At 46.8% G+C, this 18,714-nt stretch overlaps 1 protein-coding gene across 2 annotated transcripts in view; it reads right to left on the reverse strand.

Moving 5' to 3' along the window:
• Positions 1 to 12,668: 12,668 nt before the first annotated feature.
• The window catches only part of LOC119449670 (cytochrome P450 3A14), a 65,105-nt gene continuing 59,059 nt past the window's right edge, over positions 12,669 to 18,714 (reverse strand). The window contains exons 12-14 of one of the 2 annotated variants that reach the window (XM_037712892.2): positions 16,244 to 16,384; positions 14,599 to 14,761; positions 12,669 to 12,807 (exon numbers count right to left, since the gene is read on the reverse strand). In XM_037712892.2, coding sequence (XP_037568820.1) covers positions 12,709 to 12,807; positions 14,599 to 14,761; positions 16,244 to 16,384 — 403 coding nt within the window. In that variant the 3' untranslated portion in view covers positions 12,669 to 12,708. The remainder of the gene's footprint in view (positions 12,808 to 14,598; positions 14,762 to 16,243; positions 16,385 to 18,714) is intronic. The other variant, XM_049665361.1, reaches the window with a different exon arrangement.

The following is an 18,714-nucleotide window of genomic DNA, read 5'->3' on the forward strand; positions in this document are numbered from 1 at the left end:
CCGGAATTGGCGAAGGAACGTGTGCTCTGGGATGGCATCAATGTTGAGGAGCCCATTCCTGACTGCATACGACCTTGGTCTTGGTTAGCGCTCGCGCTCGCGCATCGTAATTGCTTCATTGTCGTGCCAGCTTAGGTAAGCCAAGCAAAAAGGGTCCCAAAGAACACTTGAGCGCTCCATGAGTTTGTGAACAGGAACAGGACGTGCGACGCAGTACCTGCTGCTGAATCGCTTACGCGACGTTCTCGCGCACACATAAACGAATTGGCCACTTCCTCGGCTACATGTGACTCGCTTGTAGCTAAGACAAGAATTGATTGTTGATTTAGGCAAGAGATGGCGCTACGTCCGCTTACGTTTTATATTACGTTTACGTTCTCGGAACGTTAAACTAAAAGTCCTTAAGCGACGCACACCGTAACGTCCCGTAAAGAGTTTGCGTTTAGCGTACGTAAGTCGAGAAACGCTAAACTAAAACTGTCTATTGACAGGAAACATACGACAGCTCATCAAAATACTTCGAAAAGTTATTGCTCAGCCTGAGAAAAAAACAAAGCAAGGATTAGTAGTTTAGGGGTAGCGTGGCCCTACTGCACACTGCATATTGCGTACCTTCGCCTACATAGTGCACTGCCGTTAAACATAAACGAGGCCTGGCCAATTTATCTCCAAGTAATCGCAGTTTCGCCACGCTACGCGGTATTGTATCGCATGTGCCTATGTTATCCATGCTTCCATTGACATTCAATTACCTTGTCGTTCTGAGAGTTGGAATCTTGTTTTCAGTTTTTTTTCTTTATTATTAAATGTATGGTGCAAAAGAGGTTAGCATCATGGGTAACGCCGACTGCTGCTTCTGGCTTAGGCAAAATAGAGCGCAAGAATGCGCTGTTCCAGAGGATAAGCTTTCGTCAGCGGAAGTTGAATATCTTACAAAGAAGCCAATGACGAAGTCACGAATTGGGTTTCGTTGTAGGCCTACTGCTTATTGGTAGAAGGCACGGCCGATCCCGTACATGGCACTTTGTTACGGCATGATGGGAATGTAGGATGTTCGCGTGGTTGAGCGAGTGGGGCGAGTGGGGATGACAAGCTTCTTGTTTTTTTTTTCTTCTCTCTTTTATAGTTCTTTAGTTATTTTTGTCTTGTCCTCTCGTCATTCTGTGTTTTTTATGGAATCTTGTCATCTTGTCCCAGTACACTTTCGTACATAGGTGCGTTCCTTTTTCTTCATTAATTTTTATTGGAAGTAAGCGCTGTGTGCCGCTAGTTCACACGTTGCACAGTTCAGTGCAACGTGTAACTAGACGTAAACCTATTAACAAAGTGCTGGATTCCAGCCCAGGATTGCCGAGTTGAAAGTCAGGAAGGACATATATCCTGTGTTGTGTTTCTTCGCTTGTGCCCCTCCAAGCTTCTGTTCGCCGTTTGCAAGTAGGAGGAAACTAGCCCACCAAGACGTATTACAAGCAGACAGGTCGTTTGAGTAACTCACGGTGGGATGATCTTGCTAATACCGTTGCGGGGTGTTTCTGATGCTGATTCAAATATGCTGCATCAATCCCGATGTTGGCGTCGTTGTCATTGCGTGTCGATATGGCTGCCAGCCGAACACGTCTAAACAGCAGTGGACGGGGGGAGTCAACTGATTGACGACATCAACAGAGAGGAAATAGTTCATAAAGAGTCGCCGAACAAATGGAACCCCTTTGCGACTTGTCCGATCGCAGTTATACATACCTGCGCCTTTCATGTTACGCATCATCTCCTCCAGTAAGCGGTATCGACAGGTGACGTATCTTCAAACGCTAGCCATGCACACTTTGTTGATTCGAAAGCAAAAAAGAGATGTAGCTTTTTTATGTGCTCTTATTATTTCTTCCGCGCTATCTGCACCTCTGTCGCGAGACTGCTTCGTAGTCGCCTGCTTCTTTAAGCGAAGCTTTGTAGGCTCACAAGTGTCGGCGGTGGTGGTGGTGGTGATCCTCGCGATAGTGCAGAAAGGGTCCAGCTAAATGGCACATATCCCTGTGGGTTCGGGGACCTGTAACGCGCCCTTGAACTACCCTTGTCCCACGTGGGACCCAGAGAGACAAAATCACCAGCGCTTCCCCTGTGGAGAAAATGGGGACAAGCAAAGCTTGTCATCCGATTCTAGCGCGAGGGCTTCCGAAGCCCTGGCGAAACGTTAGCGAAGAGCCGCGGACACCGAGTTGCGGGAGCGCATGTTGAGACTAAACGTCAGCGAAGAGCCGCCGACCCTGAGTTTAGGGCAAACGAAGCGCAACGCCTGCGACAGTGTCGTCTTGCCACCAAGCTTTGCTTACCCCCCATTTTCTCGACAAGGGAAAAGCTCTGAATTTTTTCGGTTACGCTGCAGCTTCGTGGTTGTTGACCGCAGTCCTCTTGGCTCTGTGTCGTTGTAGGCGAAGCATGGTGTCGCGAGATCATTCCATCTCACTGAGGATGCTTCGGAATGTTCATGTACACTCGTGACTTACGGCTGTGATATGACCGTATGTGAATTTACCGCATTCATGCACGTGGTTTTGCCTCATCGTCAGCTCTCCTAACTCTTTCGCTCTCCTTCAGCAGCCTTGTATAGTCAGCCACAGGCCGACATCTTTGCTGTTTCTAAAATAAGTTCCCTCTCTCTCTTTCTTGGCTTCTTCCACGGACTCTGAATGATAATTGGTGGAATCCGTTTGCTTCCTACATACCAGGAGTATGTATGAAATAAATATTTCCTAATCTATCGAAAGCGTTTAACCGGGCAGCACATAGTAATCTACTGAGCAAGGTTAAATAAACCTTTAGGTCTCGTCGCATAATAAATTTGATAGGAGCTTACCTTTCGTGTTCGGCACCAAATTGTTGAAATAGATCGCCAACAAACGGACTCAGTCGAAGTGTCGTACGGTGTGCCATAAGGAACAGTCTTGGCACTAGTCACCTTTTAATAATAGGTATATTATTAACCAGACATGATAGGAAACATAAAATCTATTGTACGCATGTTCGCAGATGATTGCCTTAGTTTGCTACGGACCCGTACTTACTTAATACGCTGATGACGTCTTCTTGTGCGGAAGTTTCTTGTCCTTTGAACAAGTGCGACAATGTTACACGAATCCCTCGGCAGGAGCTCGAGGCAGCTTACCCGGCTAGCTTTGAATACAGCCCCAACCAGCCTGCAGTCCAGATTTCCCTCATTCAAGCAGCCAGTCACGTGGTCAGTAGTAGTTGTAACAACTTTATTTATCCTTTTATTGCGAGAGCAATTATAAGGACACTCCAAGTGGATTTCTGGCGTCGGCGTGAGGTTTCGTGTAAAGTCCAAGGGCGATAAAATCGTCGCTGGGCGCCGCGTGCTGTATGTGCGAGTGAAAGCGCGCGCGAAACGCGCGCTTTCATGGAAAGCGAACGCGCGATGCAGCGCAAACAAGACGTCTTCCGTCGTGCGAAAGGCCGTGGGGGGATGGGAGGAAGGGAGGGGAGGCGGCGTTTAGCTGCGGCACCAACGGCGTATTTTGCGACCGGGCGCCAGGGGAACTGGCGACTCAATCTCCTACGCGAAAGGAGGAGAGCGGGAAGGCAGCGCGGGAGGGAGGGGGTGCGGCTTCTGCTCTGCGAGCAACTGCGTACTTATACTTTACGCGGCGGCGGGCGGTCGCGCGCACCGTATCTTGAAAGCAATCTGCAACAGGGCGCCTACCTTTGTATGCGCTGCGCTTTTGCCGCTCAGTTTCCGTTGAAGCGATAGACCGCACGAACCTTCGCTCTCTGCTGCTGGAGCACTTGCGTTTTCACAGCGGTTGTGTGCGGTCATCGAATGGGATCTATTCATGTTTTCCATGTTTGTTAATTCAGTTAGTAAGCGAATCTGTCCAAGTTTATGCAACCGATAACTATCCTTACTCCGTATAGCTCTCTACTAATTTGCTATAGAAATTGGTGCTTCACCTTTCGGGCGAAACTGCGACTTTTTTAACACACCGGTCAAAACACGAAATGTCCAACAGGTTGGCGAAAGATGAAGCAACAGCACGCATCGACATTCGAAGATGAGGGTTCAACTTCTATTACATACATACAATATTTTATTCATCGATGCGACAACGTATTTGCCGACTTAGGAGGCATAAGATTATTCGATAAAAAGATAGCGTGATGATTACGCAAATGTTGCGAACGATGTTGCGGACAATAAGTCCGCAACATCGTTCACGATGAGCTGGCCACAGCCGGGCGGCCAGCGAGATGCGCAGCGAAAGCGCTTGCGACAGCCTGTCGTCCTACACCCTCCGTTTTCTCCACGCCACTCAGTTGCCCGATAGCGTGCGCCCATTTTCTCACGTTCCCGCGACGAATGAGCGAGTGAGCTAACGAGTGACAGTGTGACCCCCCCTCCTCCATTTAGCCCCTCTCCGCCACTCGGTCATGCGACTGTGACATGCAGTGTTCTTCCGACGTGCTTTTAAGATTATGACAGTAATAACGGTGCTGCCTCAAATACAGTTCCTTCGTTCTAAAAAAAGTGTTGTTTTGATCCGGGTTCGACCATTTGCTTCACACCGCGATTTCACACCGTCCGTCCGTCCGTCCGTCCGTCCGTCCGTCCGTCCGTCCGTCCGTCCGTCCGTCCGTCCGTCTGTCCGTCTGTCTGTCTGTCAACAGTGGAGCTGTTTAAGCTTGGCAAAATTGTGGTGTGCAACGCTAAAACTGGTTGAGCGAGGAAGAGCCACGTCTCTCGTGCCGCGCGCTATGTCCGCGAGAGAGGAGCCTGGACATTTAACGTCATAGCTGCGCTGAGCACGTGTTCAGCAGAGTCATGTGATCGCGCTAATAGACACTTTTAGTAGGGCGTACGTAACGAGCCTACGTACGCAGGACGATACGTTGCGTACGGTGCAAGCGAAGCGCGCAACAACACTTTTAGTTTACCGTATCGACCATGTCGGGATGCGTTTCGTTCAACTAGACGTATCATACGTGAAATGAAACAGCTTTTGAGTGCTTCTTAGCGCCATCGTGCGGTGGCGGCCGCGATAACGGCCACTAGCATCCAAGTCAAGCCGAATCGTTGGATCAACGTTTTTGCCTTGTTTGCGTCGTTCTGCGTGGTTTCGCGAAGTCGCCTTTTGCGTGCGCGTACGCTTTTACCGTGTGTTTGGTCGCGCTGTGTTCTTTTAGACTGACTGTGTTGAACGCTTCACTGTTGCCTTGCCGTGCTGAGCCCTGCGGTGTGTGTGCGCGCTTAGTGTGTGGTGTGGTTTTCTTCGTACTTGCCGTGAGTGTACCGCCTTTGTTCAGCTCGGCGTGCGCGCTTAAGGATGCCTCCCTCAGGCGTTTTATCAAATGCGCGCTTGTTGTCGGTCCTGACTTGGGCCGAAATTGATGACCTCCTGTTGTCCCATAAAGAGCGGCGGCTGCTAAGACATGAGTATACCTTGGATGAGCTTGAAGACGAAATGAGGCGAAGCAGGGAGGCCGAATTGGTGAGGTACCGTTCTCAACATGGACTTCTTGACATCGACGGCATGGACTCTTCAACGTTCAAACTCATGTTCCGGTTCCACAAAAATGACTTTGACGATCTCTGTAGTGCCCTGCTAGTGCCGCAAGAGATCACAGCTGCACAAAACTGTAACAACTGTAAAACAACTGCAGACTTACTTTTTTTTTATTTCGGCGATCGTTCGCCGAGTAGCGCGACAGCAGCAGATTTAGGCGCTCGCGCACACAGCGCGCCGTAAAAGGCTTCTTGAGGACATCTCTGAGGCGCCAAGCGATCTCCTCCCATTGTCCGGAATGCCTGAACGGATCGCTCGTCTGCACCTCCGTTTGCAGCGCGACATCGTCCTTCAACGCAAAATAAACTCGATTCGCGCCGGCTTTGTTGTTGCTCTGTCCGTTCGCCATGGCAGCCATCTTTCAAGCGCTACGTCCGCTACGTCTGGTTACGTTTACGTGCGCCGCGTTTTTTTGCGGGCGTACGCACGCATCCCTGGAAGAGATACGTTACGTACTGCGCATGCGCACTTCTCTCCCGCAGCCGCGCTGCGTACGTAGGCTCGTTACGTACGCCCAACTAAAAGTGTCTAATGAAAGCGTGCGCGCACCGGCGTCCGAGCATTTCTTCACTGTATCCAAATTTGGCTCGACCTAAGTGCACTTCGACGCCGGAAGAAGAGGCCGCCCGACGAGAGAAGCGCCTTCAAGCAACGCAGGAAAGGAATCGCCATCTTCGTGCCGATCCAGCCTACCTCGCCAACAAAGCCGCCCACATGCGACGTCGCCGAGCCGATCCGGAATACCGAGAACGCGAGAATCAAGCCAAGCGTGAACGCCCATCCTTGTCATGATAGCCTGGCCTTGCCCTGACAGCCCAACCTTGCCTAGAAAAAGCCAAGTTAAGCCACGTTAAGCCTACATCAACTAGTTGCTAAGGAACGTCGGCCATCCCCGCTCTTTTAGGGGCGAAGCTCCTTAGGGTGTGGGTCTGTCCCTCCTCTGTAGTATGTAGTAGTAGTAGGTAGCCACGTCTACTTTTATGAAAAAAAAATTCCGAAAGTTGTGTCCGTAGCGCGGAATTGAACCAGGGACCCCTCGCTTCCGAACGCGCGGCGCTAACCACTACGCCACGAAGCGCACATGGACACACGCACCACGATGACAATAAATACCCAACATTAACGAAAGACTGCGCGTTTCTAACGCGTTTGTGCTAGCGCGTTACGGCCCGTGTAAGAAGCTGGTGAAAGACGCTGTGGCCTCTCCGCCTCACCCCCGTATTCATAAACGCTCCTCGACTTGAACTTGACTTGCCACCGCCTTGGGCAGCGCGTTCGAAACGCGTTGAAGGCGGTGGCAAGTCAAGTTCAAGTCGAGGAGCGTTTATGAATACGGGGGTTATACTCTCTCAGCAGTCCTGTGATGGCGTCGGCAAACGCGGTGCACGTTCCGGCATGTGTAAACGGCTGCGTAAGACGCTGTGGCCTCTCTCCCTTACTAGAGAGTACTGCACGTTTCTAACGCGTTTGTGCTAGCGTCCCCTTAAGCGGGAGATGGTGCAATTATAATGAAGGGCGCTGTTATAAAATAGGAATGACGTCACATATGGCGCGTGTCATTGGTGGAAGTCAATCGTTCGATTTAGTGCGGCGAGACTGGGCGAATTACACGGAAGATTCACGGTTTACCGATGATTCCCTCCGGAGCTTCGCCCACTCATCATCATTCACCCCGTGGATATGCGGTGACTTTTTTTTCAGACTTGACACCGCTAGTGTCAAGCATCAGCTATCTCCTTGCTAGCCAAGCCGCAGTGACCAGGTACCCATAGGAAGGTAAATGAGTGACCATTCCTCTGAGCAAGATCAGTCTTTCCGGACTTTTTGTATTTTGTGTTTTTAATGTGAATAGCATTATTTTCCCTACAGCCATTTTGAGCCTGCCTGCATATCTATCTATCTATCTATCTATCTATCTATCTATCTATCTATCTATCTATCTATCTATCTATCTATCTATCTATCTATCTATCTATCTATCTATCTATCTATCTATTGTTTTTACGCAAACACAGTAGCCCAAGTTGTCTTCCAGCTAGGGCGACCGCCTATGTGATCATGGTCATGATGCCGTCGGGATTATTCTATCGTGTCATGGTCATCTGACTCTCGACTTGAGAACACAACATGCGACAGGGGAAAGAAGCCGCGAATACACGCGAAAATACACGCACTGGCCGCTCGAGGCACTTTGCGTGCATTCCCTGGCTTCTTTCACGGTCAGAAAATTGCCTTTATGTAGCACTTATTGAGCACCAGAAAGTTGTATGCACAGTTTTAAAAGCGCAGCTGTTTAAGCTCGTTGTTGCACCACGTACCATAGACCAGAAATGTGGGCCGATACTGGAGGTAGTGCAGAAAGGGTCAAGCGCGATGGCACATACCCCTGTGAACTAGCGAAGCTTTGGATGGTCCGTCGAGTGTATGCCGCAAAACCTCCGCCTGCCGATGACGTCACGATGCGTCGCCTAGCAACGCTTCGCCCCCATCTGCGCCGACCGCGCCGAGCCTCGCCACAGCTGCGTGAGCCGTGACGTCATCGAGCGCGCCGCGTCGCTTCCCCTTAGCTTTGCCGAGCCATGACGCCACCGCGCCGTGTGGAGTAGTTGCCGCGGCTGCGCAGAGACGCAGCTAAGCCATGACGTCACTGCGGCGACCCACGGGATATATAGCTCCACGTCGCCGCTGCGGTGACACCAAAGCCCTGCCGTCTCTGCGCTGAGCACAACGCCGCGAAGATGGACTGGCCGAAGAAGAATGTCACTCCTGAAGAAGAGGAAGCGCGCCGCTACTCGAGAGCGAGTGAGACGACTTCGGTCCGATCCCGAGTATCGCGCCGCCGAAGCGGCGGCGAAACGTCGGCGATTCGCAGAAGATCCGGAGTTACGAGCCCGCGAAACCGAGCAAATGTGTTTGAGCATCCAGAAACGTCCAGATACTTTAATGACCGAGTGTTCGTTGCTCCTCGGGCTGTCGATGATTTCGGGGTGATCTTGCTGGCCATGTCTCGAAGCATAAAATTGCAAAAACTTGGCCGAACCAAGACAAAGCTAGGTGGGGTCGCCAGCTTCGCTGTTTGCCCGTCAGGTACCACTAGTATAAAGCTGCCACTATTTTTTTTCATGTTGATCTACAATTTTCTAATTGAAACTTTTCCTCTAATTATATTTCAGAGGTTGAATAATTGATTAAGACTTATCGTGTAATTAGGCGGAATGCAAAAAAAGCAATCTGAGTATCTCTTACCGACGGCAAACATTACCTATGTTCTTGCCAGCTACGTGGCATTTGCATATTTTTAAATACTGGTGCATGATAGTTGGGACACATTGTAAAGCCGAAGCAAGGAAAGTCTCAAGATATTAAATAAATGTGACTTCCCCTGCTTTGAGTGGATGGTTGTCTGGCCGAGAAAATTATGGCCACATCTCCGAGACAGTGTAATGGAACATATAGGCCGATTGCGGAGACATTGTAATCAGGGAAGAAATAAACGTGTATCAATGCGGTGTGTCGCAACATTGCTTCAATGTTAATCGCATTACCGTTGACAGTCTTCGTGAGATGGGTTCTGCTGTAACTTATTTTATGTTTTCCAGATAGATCTCTCATTCGCCTTGTATTACAGGGACACGTGCCTTCGTGAAATCCTTTACGTAAAATGCAAACGCGGGCTGCACAGATATTAAATTAACCGGGCCTTGGTAGGACAAATTCCAAGATCAGTGTACTGTTGTTTGGTCTCCGGTGGTTTGCAAAGTGGCACCACTCGCAGGCACTCAGATCGTCGATATGAGAAATGAACTTGTCTCGCCTGTATAGTACTCCTCTACTGAGCTACAAGAAAAATATCTCGATAACAACTTGATATTTCTATTTACCAACCGTGCACCCATGCCAATTCGCTGTTGACTCCAACTCAGTCACTTTGTATGGTTTCAAAACTCGAGGAAGTAAAGATACTGTGATAATGATGGGCGCCATTTTGAATACATTCCTGCAAGCTGCTTTCTGCCAGGAGTTCTCCAACATGGTTACATGCTCTCTTTGCTTGTCCCACCACCCTGGCTCGCGCATAGATACTTGATATGATTTATTGATTTAGTGTATATACTCTACAGTAGTGTAATATTGCGCTTCTATCTCGTTAAACGATCTTTTTCCAATCAGGTTTTCGCAAGCCATCTTAATGGCGCCCTGCGCACGGCAATCTCATTTGTTTTCACTGTGGTCGAATCGATACATATCTCAGTACTTGTCGCAGACACTGGAGTTCCCCTACCCAGATCACCCGCTACTCCCGCCCGGCTACTCTCGCCCAAATGGGCTTTCTCGTCCTTACACAACATACTGTTACGACGTCATATTCTCTATCCTTGGGCTAGGCGTCCGACGTTACGATGGTGTAGGTGACCGAGGTTGACGGCCATCGGCGTCAGGGGACAAGATGACGGGGCAGGGACGAAGACGTCGCTCTTGAAAAAATTCTAATAATTTATTTACAACGTGAATGAAGAATATTAAAATGAGAAGAGATAGTGCTCAGCAAATTCAACGGCTGACCGGTTTGCATAGTGGTCAGAGCTTTTAATAGCAAAACTGTTAAAGCTGGAGCAGAAACGTCCGAAGTCCGCAGAAACTCCGCGCCGTTGCCTAGCAACAACGCAACAGACGACACGCCGGGATTACGTCACGGCGCATGCGCAGCTGGCGGGAGCTCGACGGGGCCGTGTCTGTGTCGGGCGAAGCGAGCGCGCACCTGCGCCTGTGGTTACTAGGCAACGCGAGGTGCCGTCATCGCTACTGTTTCGACGCATGCGCGGCTATGCGAGGTTGGGCCAGGTGGTGCGCAGCTGTGGCTTGGCTGTTGCTAGGTAACGGCGCGGAGTTTTCTGCGGACTTCAGACGTTTCTACTCCAACTTTAACAGCTTCGATCGCTGTTAAAATTATAACGTCCGCCACAACGGGCATCGTCTGTGTCGCCGATAGCGGAACATCTTTCGTAATTGTAATGGGTACGTCCCATGTGTGCATCGTCGATCGCTACTCTGTCCTTTACTTCCTCCTCTCCGCCCGCTGTCCCCAAGACGTTATTCCTGACCTAGACTTCCTCTCCAAGCATTCTGCCTTCATAACCTGTTAATCCCGTACTCTACGCCTATATGTACCTGTTTAATATCCCGCTGAGCTGCTGCTAAGTAGGCTCAATTCCGCCGAATTCGTAGGCTGGCTATATTCAGAATTGACTTACGTCGAGTTCGTGCCGCATTCACCTGTGTCCGATGGTGAATACATCGCGACTATAATGGCCGACGTCCTTCTCACGCTCGGTAACGCCCCCCCCCCCCCCCCCTCATACCACTTTATCAGGTACGGTTAGTTGCGCCTCCCTGTACGTGGCCAATTTTGACGTGAAGACACAAGTACTGCCACGAGGGATGTACATCTGTAGTTTATCTTAGCGCCTCCGACAAACAGCAAGCTACGTCTCTTACAGTAGACGATGGTCCGACCAACCCTGCCCGAACTTTGTAGTTTGCCACTAGTGTCATCACAGCCTTGGATAAAGACATGATTGCTCCAGACCTATTGTCCAAGCATCATGAAGAGCTCTACCATGTTTTTCTTTATCGCGATAGTAGCGACTATCCTCTGTGCAAACTACACATGTGAGAGACGACATAAATACCGGCAATGCCCCTCTATTACCGCCACTCGTAGCGAGGCTCACCATCTGAGTGTGAAGTTATTCAAGTTCGCGTTGAAGCGAGAGGGAGTACGAAGGTCAATTTGCTCACTCCTCCAGCCGCGCTTACTCACTCCAACGTTCTGATAGTGATTTTCCGCTGGCATCGAGTGAGATGTGTTCATGTTTTCTTGTGTGCGCGTGACACCATGTATGTTAATTTAGTTAGCAAGCGAATGTGTACTAGTTTATACGGCCTATAAGACTGTGATCCTTACTCCGTATAGCTGTACCTCTTTTTCAATGCGTATGCATTTTTTCTTTATATTGCAGTCCCCCTTACCCCTTCCCCATGCAGGATAGCAAACTGGATATCTATATTCCAGTTAACATCCCTGCCTTTCGCCTCTCCTTTATCTCTCGCTCTGATAATTTGCTATCGCATTCGATGCTTCGCCTTTTGGGTGAAACTGCGACTTTTGTTTCGCACTTTTTCTGTAGTATCACTGACATTTTCTGTTGATGGCTTTCTCCGTCATTTTACAAGAAAAAATATTGAATACGAAGGCAGAATATACAAACTTAGAAAATGAGTTCCAAACGTCCCCTTCTTGATTTCGGAGCGGAAAACTTTATCTCAGAGGAACTCAGTTTATTTATTTATTTATTTATTTATTTGTTATTTATTTATTTATTTATTTATTTATTTATTTATTTATTTATTTATTTATTTATTTATTTATTTATTTGTTTGTTTGTTTGTTTGTTTGTTTGTTTGTTTGTTTGTTTGTTTGTTTGTTTGTTGTTTGTTTGTTTGTTTGTTTGTTTGTTTGTTTGTTTGTTTGTTTGTTTGTTTGTTTGTTTGTTTGTTTGTTTGTTTGTTTGTTTGTTTATTTATTTATTTATTATTTATTTATTTATTTATTTATTTATTTATTTATTTATTTATTTATTTATTTATATGTTATTTATAGTGCAGATTCCCGTGTGGTCCATTCAGGAAGCGCCATACAAGTGACAAGTAAGAGAAGTAAAGATTAAAACTATTTTCTTTAATTCGGACCGTTCTGGCAACGAAAACCTTATCGAAACTTAACTTGCTAGATTGAGTCTTTAGTTACCCAAATTGACCTAAAACGCTATGACCTCATGGTGGTCTAATGCGGGATATCTATAGGGGCATCGTCACCCATATTTAGTTTCTGCGTCTATTTGCCCAAAACCTCATCTCATGGTAACAATTTCATTGCAGCACAAAAATTATGTCATTAGTCGTTCAAGTGGCAAATACTTAGTATTTCCCAGTAAATATGTATTATTTATAAGTTACTAGTAAAAACTTAGACTGACTGCCTCTTCTAGTTGTTCTATTGTTGCTTAATCATTCGACTTGCAAATTGTTTTCCGCGTAGTATTTATTTGTCTATACACATGGTTCGCTTCGAAGGTTAGCGTCCAATGTTCTCGTTCGTCAAACTACGCAGCAAGATCCAAGGACCATTAGCGGGTGTTGACACCATGGCGTACTGCCCAAGCTCCATGGTTCCCTGGAGAATATTCAAAAGGAACTTTGTTAGTTCTTGCGGATCAGCAACCCAGATTATGACGTTGTATGCAGTAGGCTTCGTCCTAGCGTGACATCTTAATTCTGCCACTTTATGCTGGCGCTATTCGGGACAGTGCCGAATTCCGTCATGTTGTTAGCTCATATTGGCCCAGAGGTGTGCTACAGCCTCTCTGATTGGCTCATAATGTCGCTATTACAGTATTCAGCAATATGGCGCAGTTTACAAATGTCCAGAATAGCAACCGTAGTTTCTCATGTCGTCTACTCATGAGCTTGCAGCGGCAGTTTTGTTGGCACTGCCTTAAATTGTGTTGAGCGATCAGCGAATCCAATGCAGTCACAAATGCCAACGCTAGTGTGAAGTGGTTCGCTAGCCATGCTGGACATGTACCTAGCACGAAAAGATTAAAAATGCCAGTCGTCTCTGCATTTTCGATGGCTTCTGCCGTGTAGTCCTTACGCTCTACAAGTTCTTATTTGTTGTCCTGAAACGGCTTAAGTTACAGCTGCAAGCCCTGCAACGATATTAAAACGTCTCGTAAATTTACGGAGCCTAATGTAGTAGTACCAGAAACTACGTCCGTAACTTTACCTCCATTGTTCGGCCTCTAATGTCTGTATATGAGTTAACCATGATTCCGTGCAGAATATATTAACACAGAAGAATATATTTACTACAGAGCAGACGACCTAGCTCTTGTAACGTCCATGTCTTTTGTGCCGTTTTCAATACTTTGCATAACAAGTTCGCTCTTGCGTCATGAACAATTTTGCACATTCCTTTTCTTGTGGTATGATTCGGTTTTCTATTCCAGAACACGGCAAGATAGCTTGTTCGATGCGCGTAGATATCCTGATAGCTTCAAATTTGAATTGTGTGCGAAGCACAGAACTAACTTCGCAGCCTCTTTTCTATTGTCTTTGTTACAGAGTTAACTTCTCGCTTAGAACTGAATGAAGCCAAAAGTGCACGAGATCTGCCTCTTTCCTCCAACAACCTCTTTCCACCAACTGTGGAAATCAGTCAATCCGAATTTTACGCACGGCATGATTCAGGACTTGGCAAAAAAAGTCAAAAGAAGGTTGTTTCTACATTTGTACCACGCATATTTAAACCAAATTTTGCAATCGTCTTGTTCCTTATCATCCTGTTCCCATCTTTAATTTTGCGTATTCGTCCCAAATCGGTCACTTCTTGCAGCTATAGATCTGCCCCAGCCTCTTATTTCACGGTCTGTCGGTAGGCATACTTCACGACTAGTATTTGTATTTAAGCCGAAATGCTGTTTGACTCGGGGAAGCCAAAATATCTCTGGCTTCCTTGAAAATGCGCATCAAACACGTACCGTATGCGCTGACCTACCTCGAATCTAAAAGCAAGTAGTCCTACTGATTTTTTTTCTTACAGGTGGTAAAGGTGGCGTTGTAACAGCAGTTAAGTCAGTAAATGACTACTACATAAGAATGATAATACAAATAAAATTTGCAGGCAATCATGTTCTAAAATCTGATTCACCTTTAATGTTTTAAGGTACAGAAGCATTAGTATCCACAAATTGAATGTAAACTCAGCCGCAAAATAAGACGATCCATAAATATTTGTTACAATCGAAATTAGGAGGCAATCATGATGATATATATATAAATACCGCCCATTGTATAGCCACGCACAATGAAACATGTCACTTTTAAGACGTGAGTTGCAACAAGGACTTCCGACTAGAGTCGTAGTTTTGTGTGCTTCCTTTCTGTTGCTTGGTTTATTTCTTACCTTCTGAGACGGGCCCAATTCTAAGCGGTACTTCTGCAGCATCTTGCCCGCAACGTATCGCATTTCCAGCAATGAAAGTCTCGTCCCTACGCATTGCCGAGGCCCGACGCCGAAGGCCGTGTATGCCGTTTTCTTCAGAGCTGCTTCGTTGTCCGACGAGTGTCTGCGGTGTGATCGTCACGAAAAGTCACGCGCTGACAAAAAAAAATGTCCTAGATCTGTGGGAACATTCAGCAAACTTATCAACTGAGACAGCGAACAGCTTTACCCTTCTTGCATTTCTGTTATTGTCTTGACTTCGTTAAAGAGGTCAGGACATGGTCGCCCAACTATTCTCAGGTTATCACTGTAACTGAGAATAAATGACTAAATGTGTTCATACAAAAAGAAGTAAACCTTAGCGTTTGTAACATATTTAACTCCAAATTTTAATTTGAAATGTCACTTGGATCGTGTGAAGTCGGAAAATGCGGGGCCGGCCACTTCAGTGCCCTGTGCTTTGAAGCAGTTCGATACACATCGGACGCCTTGCTCAGCATACACTGGCCCTCAACAGCGCAGCAATGGCGTCTCCTTTGAATTATGTCCGCAATTCTTTCTTCTTTCACTCACGGGATAAAAGCCGCATAAACCAAAGAACGCCGAAAGCCTGCCTCGTCCAGACCACCGTGACGCATACACGCGAAAAGAAAACGACGCACGGCGACCGATACGTATTACTGGTTCCTGCAATAGCTCCTAATGCTTGCGGTACAAAAAAAAGCATGGCATTCGGGATTGACTGCCGTTATTCCGAAAGATCCCTTTCTGGGGGTGCGATTTTATTTCGTTTTCACGGACTTCACTTCGGTTAACAGCGGTATAAAAATTAACTACAAATATGTCACTGCATTGAATGCGGTGACATTTTTCCAGCTTTATGTGAGACGCTTACGATTCGACATACAGTGTATATACACACTAGAAAATTTGGTGTCATGGTCGATTTAATTGGTTTATTACATGCTATTGGAAACGTTGGCAACGTTGGTCAACGACTTTCCGAACCTGAGTTGCAGGAAGTAAATTTATAACATAAACAACATGCCTAAATCTATGGCAAATGTATTGCTAAACATTTTGACATACACCGATGAATACACCATACAAGTGACATACACTGTAGTATATACATGGCTGCTCGCACAACTAAAACCAAACTTTCATGAAAACGCCGCACCCTTGGGGAATGGGACCAATGGAATACTGTTCGCAGTCGCTTCGCGCTATTCATAATGTCTCTGCGGCGAGTTTTGTTAGCCAGTATGTTAACTTAAACGAGTGTGCCACTGCAGTGACCACCCACAATACCACCGATGTGACACAAGTTTGTGCTGGGTGCACAGAGGTGAAAGACGGTTTAGAAAAACCGAGTTGGTGTACGTCTCTAAATCTTATTTTATAATAATTCGTGCGACAAAATTATGGGTATGGCTGTCTTACAGCTCAATAATTACAACAGTAACACCTATGTTGAATATTACTGCAACTAGAACCTCACCATCATACCGTTCTTGACTTCACATGCTTCGCGCATACTTTTGGCATTCCTTCAACAGTACGTCCGCGCTACTGCTCGGATATTATCAGTAGGAACATTTGTCACCTTTCGGGTTTAAATTCCAGTGGATTTGGCCAATACCGCGGGTCCCTCTGTACTTGGTACTGCGGCACCATGAAACACGTTCCCGCCTTAAACAGAATGCCGTTGTATACATAATCTTCCTTGGCTTGCCGTGTAACAAACCTGAAAGGCGTAAAATGATGAGTCAGACTATAAATATATACTGTCGTACTTTCTCCTCCAGTGAATAGCAACTGTCGCAACTTGACATCGTGAGGTTATTACAAACCACAAGTTAGCCATGTTCGATCTAGCCTGTCACTTGCTTTCTTGCACAGGCAATAAATACCGAAGGTATGAGAACGCTTGCAAATTTGACAGGGGCTGCGTTGTGTTGCTATGATTACAGTAACAAATGGCGAGGAGCACTTTCTAATAGTAATTTATTCATGCTTTTACGCAAGCGAAGAGAAATAAATTGTTTAAGATAAGAAGTGGCATGGATTTATCATAAGATGGAAATGGTTAGTTACGAAAGGGAGGATCATATAGGCGCGGTTTATACTGTGGCTTGCACAAGGCTGCGAACGTTTATAAGCTCTGCAAATAGAGCTCCGGTGTCTGTGCATGAACCTTCTTTGCACTACTGAGTGAACTGCGTAGTGACCAGCAAACGGAGCTGCCATAGTGACAGTGTTGGAACTAGGAAATTTTCGATCGAGTTCATTACGAATATTCAAGAAAAACGACCTGGGGATACCAAATCTTATACTGAATGCTCCCACTTTCTATACGAAGATTAAATGTATCTGAAGTGTCCGTGGCTGACTTACGTTGTTTGATACATGCAATGCCTTTACCGGGGTGTGAGGTAAACATAAAGGTTCGTAAACAGGAAATAGAGAAAACAAGCGCAACGTGTCAATGACAGCTCGCTCACAGCAAAGAAACAAAGTAAAAACACTTAACCAGACGGAAGCAGTAAAGTGTAGTGCTCATTGAAGGATCTGAGGGCAATGCTACAGCACCGCACGTTGTTTTAAATGAGCGCATATAAGGTGAGATGATCCAAATAATGAACTGCTTTACCTAAATCGAGACAGCAACTTCGCAGATTGCATCAGGCGAGGCATGCTTTTTTGAACACTGGAAGCTTCTGCAGAAAATACATCCGTGCGTTCTTTAAGTAACCGGTTTGTCGGCGTAACCACCGCAGTTGTCTTTTAGCAATATCATTCGGAATACTCAAGGGAATAGTCACTACTTCCATCAATATTTCTCAATGCAACAGCTGTTGCTGTCCCTTACAGTATTAGAAATAAAACGAACATACGGCAACTTTGAATAGTAAAAACCGAATTGAATAAGAATCGATTAGCGAAAACCTAATTGATTTGTACTCCATATTTCAAATATTCGCACACCCCTGTCGCTCAGTGGCAATGGCGTTTTCCTGCTGCCTGCAGTGTCATGAGCTTGACTCCCGGGCGACGCAGTCATAACCAATTGGATGGTGGTGGAAAGCGAATTTGCTATTGAATTTGAAAGGTACAGGCTAAAAAAAGACACGTAGCCAGAATTATCCGCGGAGCGATGGCGTGTATCACCAGTGCGTCGTTTTAGTATCTTAAACCTCGTGTATTATTATGGCAAATACGCTGTTATTTTACAAGTTTTTTTTTTTTTCGTTTTTCTACATACACATTTTACCGCATTTACGTTAAAGTGCATACGGCTGGAATTACCAAATTCTGACTGGAAGCTTAGCACTGTCGTGGAATAGAAAAGTGTACAATACTTGTATTCTAGCGGTGCTAACATAGAGGGCAGAAACGTGTGGGTCAACAAAGAAGCTGGAGAACAAGTTAAAAGACCGTGCAAAGAGTGATGCAACGAAAAAAGTTCACAGTTTCGCCCTAAGGGCGAAGCAATGAATGCGATAGCAACACAGCAATGTCATACAAAGTAAGGTGAGCTGCTTTGGTAGCAATATGAATTGTAGTAAACATGAGCTGATTAAGTAAGCAGGTGTGCTGCGGCGTAAGTAGACCGACATGAAGAGAGACTCGATGACCACGAGAAGGCGCGTGTGAAACGGTGATGTTGATGAGAAGCGCTTCCCGTGGGCAGCGCGTGCGAAGGGACACACCTGTAGCGCTGCACTGCCGATCCGGGCAGCATTGCATGTGTAGCGTGCGTTGGAAAATGTGGCCTGACTATTACTAACTGAATGAACAAGCGTGGTGTGAGCGCGCACAAACAAACATGAATAGATCACACTGAATGACTGCAGACAACGACTGTCAAAACGCTGGCAGCAAGCGCATACGCCGCAGCGGGCGAAGGTACGTGCGTGCGGTCTATCGCTTCAACGGAAACTGAGCGGCGAATGCACGGCGCATAAAGGTCAGAGCCGTGTGGAGATAAGAGACGGTGCGGGCGAGCGACGAGCGCGTTTGTTGGCAGAGTAGAAGTGCGCCCCCCCCCCCCCGCTCCCTCCGGCGCTGGCTTCC

This window comes from Dermacentor silvarum, chromosome 4 (assembly GCF_013339745.2).
Source record: "Dermacentor silvarum isolate Dsil-2018 chromosome 4, BIME_Dsil_1.4, whole genome shotgun sequence".
NCBI lineage: Eukaryota > Metazoa > Arthropoda > Arachnida > Ixodida > Ixodidae > Dermacentor > Dermacentor silvarum.